Genomic DNA, 10,393 nt, shown 5'->3' with positions numbered 1-10,393 from the left:
GTGAAAGTAAAGTTTGGTTTATTAGCCCATAGACCTCAAACTAGACTGAAACATACAAGCACAATGTAGGATCAACTTGAGTTTCACACCTTGGATCATACATTACTTTAATACAATTGGCCATAGTAAATGCAAGTATGTAACAACAGCTATGTTGATGAAGCCACACCTGCAATATATTTCAGGATTTCTGCATCTGCAATCAGAGAAACAGAAATACACCAAAACAACCATAACTACAGCAAATGTACTGAATACTGTTCCTTACAACGACTAGAATTCATTTATTTTAACAAGGGTTTTAAATTGTGTGCTTCCAATATCAAACTCATACATGTTTTTTTTTTTTTTTTTAATGGTATTGAATAACAGATGGTCAGCAGTTAATTACTGTACCAAGAAAAAATTCTGTAATTGTTAATACAATTGTATTCTGTAATACAATAATGCTTTGTTTTTACTGTAATATGTTTCAAATGTTGGTTCTTGAATTTAACTTATTATAGGTCACATTACAAAAACAACAACAAAATAAATAACTTATTTTTTTTTAAATATATGTGGTTAAACATTCAACCAAAACCATTCAAAACAATACATACAAACGTATTAACAATAAAAAACTTTTAAATGTGTATACTCTTCCACTATATTGACAGTGACATCATTCAGAGACTTCATGAACTGAAAGAAAAAAAAATCATAATATTTAGACAAAAGATGTACATTCTGGATAAACACTGACAAAGACTCTTTTTGATTTTGAGTTTCTATTTAGTGTCACTTAGTGTCACTGATAATGTACATTTCAAAATCCTTGTCTCTAAAACCATTCTTTATTATGGTAAATGTATGGTAACTGCTAATCTTGCTGGATATAAACAGATTTAAAGACACTCGTTTCTCCGGTATGTAAATTAGATGGAATTCCAGTCAAATCGAGCCATCAAATAACCCCCTAATCTTTTAAGGAGAGAAAATAAAATCCTGTGGACCAGTATGTAAAGAGAAGGCTAACCCACTTCATTTATTGGATGATGCAAGTCATATTTCAGACTGTATTCATTTGCTACAGAGTGTAATAACATTAAGTTCAGTACTGCATATAGTTCTATTTTGACTTAAGGAAGGGAGTTTCCTTGCTGTAGACTCCTAGATAAACAATTACCTGAAAAACACACAAACATTATTGAGAGGACAAAATAGGGTACATATTATAAGTACAGGGACAAAGATGGAAAAATGTATCAGTAAAAGATTTTGTATTCATAGGCAGTTTTATAGTTCCATTTCTTCTCTTTAACATTGACTTGAACAGTGTAAAAACAGAATGCTGTAGCTGCGGGATCCACTAGTTTGTCAGTGTGGAAATCACCAGAGTAGTGTAATTATGATGCTGCCAGGACATATACTGGGGAAGTAATGTGCTCTTACCTCCAGTAATGTTGATTCTGTTTGAAGCCAGAATATCTGCTTGAATTACATCCATCTTCATATATAAAACCTCAGAATTGTCCTGTAAATTTAAATAAAATGTAAATCATGGCAGGTCAAATGATTCTGTTTTTCCCTATATTCACTCTTCTTTTTGTACAAGAACTGTAAATACAGTATGCTTTTTATTTCTGAAATACAAGCTGATTACGATATGAATTAGGCACATGCAAAAGATCGGAATATTATACCAGAAATCACATTCCCTTCTGCATTGTTTTATTTTTATTTTGTATACCCATGTTGTAACTATGGTTTCTTACAACAGGAGTTTACTAAGGTTGTATTAGCCTGACTTATTGTAACAGATTTACCTGGACCTTATACTGCTTATGTAAACATTAGTAAGACCAGGTAACTCTGTTACTATACCTCTGCTTCAGAACTACTTAAGGCTGCCCTTCCCTTTAGAGACTGTCAAAAAAACCTGCTTAGAAGCACTCCATGTGAAACTCACACAATAGTAATTGGGACACTGTCCATATATAATAGCATGGTGCTGTCGTATCCAGCTGATCTTTAAGTCGTATTTAGCCTCCACATTGGAAATAGTCAAAATGAGCCCAGAGGAGAAACTTACCAGGAAGAGCTCAAAAAGGCTTTCTCCCATTGCTTTCTTCACATGCTCCTCCACAACAGGAAAGACGCGGACAAAATACTAAAACAGGATACAGAAATAATTACAAGAATGTAGGAAGTGATATATAATGTTTTAAAAAGCTATATGTTTTTGCTTAGTTTTATCAACAAGATGACAACTCATTATATCTTTTTATATAAAAACCACATAGGCGCCAATTTATTTAATTATATACAGTAGCTGGCATGCTAAAGTTAATTGATGACTTAACCTAACTTCAATGAAAAAGAAGGGTAGACAATGGGTAAAATAAAGCAGATATCAGCTGTCATTCAGGCTAAAGTATAAAACTATACCACTTTGGCTTGAACAATTTGAACTTTCTCTTTGTTATGTCTTTGACTTCTGGAATCTAACTAAAAAACTGCAGTCCCTCCCTATCTGTTTCAATCGCTAACTTAATTTAACCTTTCCTTTCAGCATACAACAGACGTTCACTGAGATTTTTCAGTATCTGTAGGCATTTGGCTTTGAGAAGTATAACCCATTGTCTCTTGTCTGACCCACAGTCCATATTTGTATAAAAGAGAGTGTGCTGACCTCCAGGGCCAAGCTGGCTTCACGCTGGCTGTCTGCGTGGTCCTGGTTGCCCATGGCACATAGCAGGTGGTGCACTACTCTCAGGTTGACTAGCTCCTCCATGAACTCAGGCGACTCCCTCGCCAAGATCCTACAGGGAATCATGAGGTGGATCTCTCAGTTCCAGTGAATATAGTTTGTAATGCTACATGATCAGTTAATACAATATATGGACCATCTTTGTTAAATAATCAATTTATACACAGTACAGCAATATATTATATATAACTGACAAGGATGTGAATTCAATGAATGCATTATAATGCAAGAGCTGGTACGGACTTGGAAGACTGTGCTGCTGTTTATGTTGCAGTTTCTAGACTTACCCAATGGCCTTCGCTGCAGCTGCTTGCTGAACAAACACTGGCAGGGATTCATTCAGTTTCTGCATTACTGGAACTGATTGAACAAAACACAAGAACAAAACTCAGGCAGCAGCCTAGTGACCTCTTAATCTCACCTTTCAACACAATTATTGTACTTCACCACTTTTAGAATATAATACTCTGACTGCTCTCAGGCATAATTTTTGGAGTATTATAAAACACAAAAGGTTCATGTCATTTTTTAAATGTGTATTTTCTCATTGATATTTCAGCCCAGATCAGACTGCTGCTACATAGAGATATACCGATCCACATGTGTTGGTCTGCCTCTGGAGATGCAATATGTTCCTGCACACAGCTGGTTTAACAATGCAGAACAAAGCAACCACAACAAAGGGACATCAATCTGAAAAACTTCCTATTTAAATAGTGTACACTACAATATGCATTAGATACAAGGATAAAACCAAGAGATGAATATCATTAAAACATGCAAATTAGTTTCAACTGTGATGAACAAAGAAGTGTGTGTTCCGAATGGAAAAGAAGACATAATTAACAGGCCACGCACTAACAGGCCCATGCAGTGAATTTTATTAAAACCGCTCTATTTTAGGCAGACCAGCTGTCTTTCAGTAGGATGCCAATGATTGTGGTCACAGCACATGGGGGTGACCCTACCTTTACAGCTTGCTTCTTTCGTTCATAACCACATGCCAAATAATGTATACTAGAAGCACTGGGGGGGGGGTTCCTGCTATCTTTGGGGTTTTACTGACATCTTGTGGTTTTGAGTTGTAACAACATTTAAAGCAGGGGTTCAAAAAAATGGTCCCGCAGTGAATGCTATCCCACATCCTTACCAGTTTTGCCTCTCATTTATTTATTATAAAATCAACTGGGCGAGAACGCATTATAGCAGATGGACGTTAGAGGTAACTGGGATCAGCATATTTTAAAACCTGAATAGATGTTGCCTTCAAATGAATGCGGTGTGAACACATTATGAAATAATGGAGTTAGTTAATAAATAATTACATTTTAATTAATTTACCAAAAATTACATTTTAGTTTACATGATTATATGGGTATAAAATGATATGCAACAGTGACTAGTGTTTTTGATTAATCAATAAAAAAAATATTTCAGCGTTGTATTTTCAATATTTGTGCAACGCTTCTGACATTAAGTTTTATTCTAAACTAATTTTAGGCTGTCTCAAAAAATGAGAGGTATTAACCATCTGTAGCTGTGAATTATAAACATTAAGCTGAAACTACATAGAAAAAATATATTTAGACACAGAAAAAAAGCAGATGAGTCCTGCCTACCATTCAGAATTTGAGGTTTGTTAATTCCCTCTCTGGGTGGCTTGAGCAAAGCAACGAGGCCTTTTAGCAATGCTGGTCTTACTTCATAGTGCATCAGCTCTCTGATCAGCTCAATTGCTGCAACAAACAATTAACACAGAAAAGTGAATGAAAACACAGCAAGGTTACAATCCTTACCAAATAAACCACAATCATAACGGACAACAGTGGCAGGGTGCTAAAGAAACATTAAAAGAAAATATGAATTTGTTTATTTAATCAAAACATATCGTACCAAAACAATAACTCCATAAGCACTCAGGGATAATAATTATATTATATAAACACAATAATATGCATTTGAATAATACAGTGAGGGTCTCACCCTCACATTGTCCATAAGCAACATGCTTTCTATCACTTTATGTTAAATACTTTACATCATAGAATTACAGAAGTAGTTAGGATGTGCTATTAAGAATTCATAGTTACCTTCATATTGCACTTCAAGGTGCAATGATCTCAGCAAATTCAGAAGAGGTTCCACAATACTTGGATGGGCTGTCTTTACAATTACCTGGTAAACAAAATAAGCAAATAGAGATGCTTATTCTTAATCAATTGAGTCACGCTTGTTGGACCCCACTCAAACACAATACTTATCACCATAGAAAAAACATATTAAAATAACTACATTACTGTGTTAGACTTAAACACAAGAATTCTGGGAAGTGCCTTGCTACCTGTGCAATCCGTAGTGTTTGCAGGGCCAGCTGCTGTGCTTTGGGGGAGGTGCATGGTAGCAGTGCTATTAACCCCTTGTACACCTGGTTCTGGTACTTGGGGTTTCCATGGACCAGTGACTCCAGAAGGAAGCGGGCCTGGTCCTGGGTTTCCTCAGTCTTCGAAAGGGCTAAGCATTCAGCAATGACTCGCACACCTTCAATGGACAATGAGTTTAGAAATATAATATGAGTTTACATGTTTTTTTTATTTTTTACTTAACATTGTTGTTCTAACACTTTCTTATTTCTTAGAATAATATAGACTATGATCATGTAGATATGCGAGTAGAATTTGTTGCTCTAGACCTATTGATTGCGGGGTGAAAGGTCATACAGTTACCAAGTCTTTACTCCAACATTACGGTTACAGCATCACATGCTATGGTACTGCAGCAAGAGCTCAATTACACCATGCAATGTCAGAGACCTGTCTCAATTGCTAAAGATATCAGAGGTTGACAAAAAACAAGTTCTGCAATATTAGCCATTTAATTTTCATTTTATAACAAGCTTTGCAAATCTACATTTAACAGTCCACGAAATGTCTTTTAAATATTGAGAAGATGATGCACATAGCGTTGTTTCTTTAGTTGCCTTGTATTGTTGCAAGTTTGAAAAGCATGAGCCAATATAAGCACTGACGGGCAGTGAAAAGAGAACTGCATTCCTAATGTAGGACATTTAATTAAAAGTGATTATGCTTTTTTTTTGCATGCAAATATTGAAAATCCAGAATCAGCATGATTTTGAAAAGCACCATAACCACATGGTACACAACTAGCCCAGTATAATATATTTTATGGTATGCCGCTGCTGTGCTCCTTTTAACATTCTGTTATGTAAGTTAGGAAACAAACTACTAGAGTGGCTGATTGGTCCACTTGAGGTGAAATGCTAAAAATGCCACCTACCATAGCTTTCACAAATGAGCTCTTTGTACTTCCTCCCAGCGTTGGCAACAGTTTGAAGTAACTTTAAAGCTTCCGCTTGTACCTCCTCTTTTGACTGCTTCTGTCCTAAGATCTCTAACAGGGTTAAAACACCTCCAACTTCCAAAAACTCAATCAGGAAGTGATGGCTGAAAAATATTATGTGCATGACATGACCACATGAAACTCAACAAGAGCCTTTTCATCCAGTAATTTCTACACAAGGTACTCAGTTTATGCTATTACTAGTGTGCTGCTAAAACGCTACACTTACTTGCTTGCTGCAGAAAGAAAAACACCTATAGCCTTTAATTGCTGGTCTAAATATGTACCGGTCATGTATCTGGAATATTTAAGTTAAGAAAATATCAATGCCAATGAAGATATAATACAACTTTTACTTTGCATCATCGTAACTGCATGATGTAAATAGGGTATGAAGACTAAGGAACTGATTCTCACTGTGTCAGCTCAAGCAAATCAGGTAATGGATTTACTAAAGCCACCAGATGAAGGTTAATGTTAACAAATCTAAATATCTGCTTTTACAGAAACAAATAATGCAGTTTTTCCCACCCCCATTCTGCTTCTCTAGGAAAGGATACGTCAGTCTTAGCCAGGATGTTAGTCTGGCCAAAAACAGGCTAGCAGCCTGTGCAAACTCCAGCTCCAACTCCGGGCCGGTTTTACCGCTGTGCTGGTTTATAAAATCGGACAGCATCTGGCTGCGGACCGCCTTGCTCCCGTGGTCCCAGTCCTGGAGGAAAGCCATCACCCTGCTGATAGCTGCCTGCTCTTTGCAGAAAGACATCTTCAACTCTTTGTTCTACTCACAACATATCCCCTGGCACAGCAAAGCAAACACGATGAAATATTTAAACTACAAGAATTCCCCTTTAAACCAACCAGTATTTCTGGACCCCACAGACCACAAAATATGGACTGTATCTATTACCTTATAAAACAAACAAACAAAAACCTTACAGTGTATCGTTAAAACAGCAGATGTGTAAACAGAATGGGCAGAAAATCCCCTCCTAAAATATGATTTAAATTAATTGAACTGTTAAAATAATGCACAAAAATGAATATAAATTAAAAAGAAAGCTAATTCTTAAAACTTACTTCTTACTTCTACTGCTGACACGCCCCGTATTTTAATTCACACGATTTATTTCCAATACCGGCCCAGTAAGTTGACCAAGTAACCAATAGGAGGCCTGAGTGACTGAAAAGGGTGGAACCTATGCAATTGTTTGTGCATTTTGACGGTAGCTAAGGGCTGCTCTCGGTTGCTAGGTATTTACGTAAAGACTCGTGTCTGCTTAACAGCGTTTGGTTGATCAGGGCTTCCGGTGTCAGTTATGTAAGTCAGGGTAGTTGAAGTCTAGAGTGAAAAGTGCATTTGCAATTTCAGATGACGTTCATTTAACACGATTAACGTTGAACACCCTAATAAATAAATACAAATAAAGAAAACAGCATGGGAGATGCCGAGCTGGATTACAACGTTGTGTTTCCCGAACCTCATCTCGCGGGTGAGTCCATACAGTTGATAACTGTATAGGCCATTGGTTCTGTTGTAATAAATAATACTAATATTAAGTGTTTTGTAAAAATCCAAAACTGTCATTAACGTTGTATACACAGTGACAATGTTAAACGTATTATACATTGCTCGATATAACTTCAGAGATGAGACTTTTATTTCGAAGTTGTTGTTTTTTTTTTTTTTTGTTTTTTTTTTTGGTGCAGTAGAACCGCATCACACACGACTGCTACTCCCCAGTACCTGGAAATGTGCGTGTCATACATATGTTTGCAATTGGCTCATGGAAATGTTAGAGATATTTTTAAACTGTCAGGCACAGAAGACAAACAGCTACAGCAGCGTTACATCAAAATGTTTTTATTCCTTGTTAGATATCAGAAGGCTTGGTGTTGACATTCATGTTTATGTTATGTACAAATAGTTTTAGCTGTTCGAAAATAAACTCTCCCCTTTGAAACCTGTTTGCTATTACCAATATTTCACTAAGAGTATTCTCTTTTCATTTCAGAAAGCCACTGGCATGGGCAGAAGGAACCCGTAGTGATTCTCTTGGGCTGGGCTGGCTGTAAGGACAAGCATCTAGCCAAATACAGTTATATTTATAATGAGCAGGTTAGTGCAAATATGGTACCCCAGGAAGATCAGTGAAAAGTAAGAGTGCCACAATTTACTACATTCAACCTTGAACAACCTTTGTTTTTAACTACCACAAACCCCATTCTGAACACCTTTCTTGATGAGCACACAATCCAGTGATTTCTCTTCTCTCTGTCTCTCTCTCTGCAAGCAGGTATGCTCAGGCCTTAGCAAAATGGTTCTAAAAGCAGTCTTAGGTCAGGCTGAGTTAGAGCACACATGGCTCACAACAAAGAAAAATGTCATAGGTTCCGGGGGCCAAAATCAAACTTCGTTTGAAAAACAAAGTTAAAAATCTAACCTTGTGGCATTGCCAATAACCAACTTATGCTCCTGAGAACATCAGCATTGCCAATTGGAAATTTAGATGGCATCTGCTAACTCTTTGCTTTCTTTTGCACCTTCCCACTCTTAGGGATGTATCACCATTCGATACACCGCCCCATGGAAGGCAGTGTTCTTCTCGGAGGCTTTTGGCAGCAAGAAACTGCTTGAAATAGCGCGGAAGCTGCTGGATCTGCTCTATGATTATGAAGTGGAGAGCCACCCTATATTGTTCCACGTGTTCAGCAACGGGGGCTTCATGCTGTACCGTTACGTAATTGAGCTCCTACAAAGAGAGGAACAGCTCCGTACGTTGGTGGTGGTGGGCACAATCCTGGACAGTGCACCAGGGAACCAGAATGTGATCGGTTCAGTACGGGCGCTTAATGCCACTTTGGGACCAGAGACTCGCACTGTGCTGCGATACCCAATCCTAGCGGTTTTTACCTGCATGGTCTTTCTGTTACGGGTGGTCCTTTACTCCTTGACCAAGTACATCCACAAAAATCACTATGATGCTATGCTTGACGACCCCACTAGCTGGCCACAGCTGTACCTGTATTCCCAAGCTGACAAAGTGATTGCCCACAGGGATGTGGAGCAGATGGTCAGAGCTAGAAAGCAGCGGGGGGTGCGGGTGGAAAGTGTGGACTTCATCAACTCCGACCACGTCAGCCACAACCGGCTGTTCCCGGAGGAATACTCCGTCAGGTGTGTTACTTTCTTGGAGTATTGCTTGAAAAGCTGTGCTGGGATAAAGAGGAAGCATGTTTCTCTGTAGTAAAATAAATGAATAAATAAAAGTATGTTTTTAAAAAAAAAAAACTACTTATTGCAATATTATGCTGCTGCAACACATGAAATACAATGATAGGGCAACCATTTATGTGCAAGAAATAATTATTTTTTGTTTGACTGAGCCTTTTCTAAAAAAGCAAACTTATAACCTTGCTTGTATGTGTTAGTCCGTACTTGGTAATGTGCATCTGGAAGGAACTTGCAAGGTGAATGCTTCAAGCAAGCCTGCTTCTGCTAACACGTGTTTTGAATGCCTCCAGTTTTGTGCTTTGTGCATTTACAACCTGACCAAAGAAACAATAAAATACAACATGCAATTTGTCTGGGCTGACTAAAACTGATTGATTTGGGCCTTAATACTTATTAAATTAAGTATCATTTTATTGTTAAACTTTGCTATTTTTTGTTTGTTTTTAAGTGATTAACAAAAGGCATTATAAACAAACTAGAAACTTGCACAATTAAATGTATTCTTTTTTTTTCTGCGTGTGTGCATTTTTGGTGTGGGAATGTAATACTTACCTAAGTAAATGTAAATGCTGTGTAGAACAAATGGTAATTAAACTCACAAATAAACAAAATACTCAATATTCCTTCCTTCAGGTGTGCTTTGTAATTTGTGTACAAAAAAAACCCTGCATTTTATTTGCTATCAAGTCATTGAACCACCCCCCGTTGGTGTTTGGGGTGGAATATGAACATCTTTATTTTACCCCATTAATACCTTACTTACCCGCAAGGGCAGTGATATTACAGATGGTATCCAACATGGTACGACATTCCATGACTTAAGGGAACTATTTTTCTACAGCCGGATATAAAATCCACAATAAAGTGCTACATATTCACACATATTAGAAACAGTATGCTTCACATCAAAACTTTACAGTTACAAAATGAACCGTAATTTCGAGTACCGTTAAAATAAACTCAATCGCAAAATGAAGAACATGTGCCACCATGATTTTAAAGTGAAATATTCAGAACTACAATTCCCAGAGTTCACCCCTGTCCTGTTC

The 10,393-nt window shown here is 37.2% G+C and overlaps 2 protein-coding genes across 3 annotated transcripts; one reads left to right on the top strand and one right to left on the bottom strand.

The window, feature by feature from the left end:
- Positions 1–38: 38 nt before the first annotated feature.
- Positions 39–7,279, bottom strand: armh1 (armadillo like helical domain containing 1). Of its 2 annotated transcripts, none has more exons than XM_041278559.1 (12): positions 7,190–7,279; positions 6,670–6,908; positions 6,339–6,407; positions 6,047–6,213; positions 5,094–5,290; positions 4,843–4,927; positions 4,372–4,488; positions 3,040–3,112; positions 2,675–2,804; positions 2,075–2,152; positions 1,435–1,516; positions 39–684 (listed from the first exon to the last, which is right to left on the bottom strand). In XM_041278559.1, the coding sequence occupies exons 2-12, from the start codon at positions 6,873–6,875 to the stop codon at positions 665–667; spliced, it is 1,224 nt and encodes a 407-aa protein (XP_041134493.1). In that variant the 5' UTR covers positions 6,876–6,908; positions 7,190–7,279; the 3' UTR covers positions 39–664. The 2 variants fall into 2 exon arrangements, with proteins under 2 accessions (XP_041134493.1, XP_041134494.1); XM_041278560.1 differs by having other exon boundaries at positions 6,670–6,859.
- A 109-nt stretch (positions 7,280–7,388) lies between these two features.
- tmem53 (transmembrane protein 53) lies at positions 7,389–9,401 on the top strand. Its single transcript, XM_041277920.1, has 3 exons — positions 7,389–7,602; positions 8,125–8,228; positions 8,668–9,401. Exons 1-3 carry the CDS (start codon positions 7,548–7,550, stop codon positions 9,355–9,357), a joined length of 849 nt encoding a protein of 282 aa, XP_041133854.1. The 5' UTR covers positions 7,389–7,547; the 3' UTR covers positions 9,358–9,401.
- The last annotated feature ends 992 nt before the right edge of the window (positions 9,402–10,393 follow it).

The sequence above is a fragment of the Polyodon spathula genome, chromosome 18, assembly GCF_017654505.1.
Source record: "Polyodon spathula isolate WHYD16114869_AA chromosome 18, ASM1765450v1, whole genome shotgun sequence".
Classification (NCBI taxonomy): domain Eukaryota; kingdom Metazoa; phylum Chordata; class Actinopteri; order Acipenseriformes; family Polyodontidae; genus Polyodon; species Polyodon spathula.
This window is presented reverse-complemented; position numbering and strand designations above follow the sequence as displayed.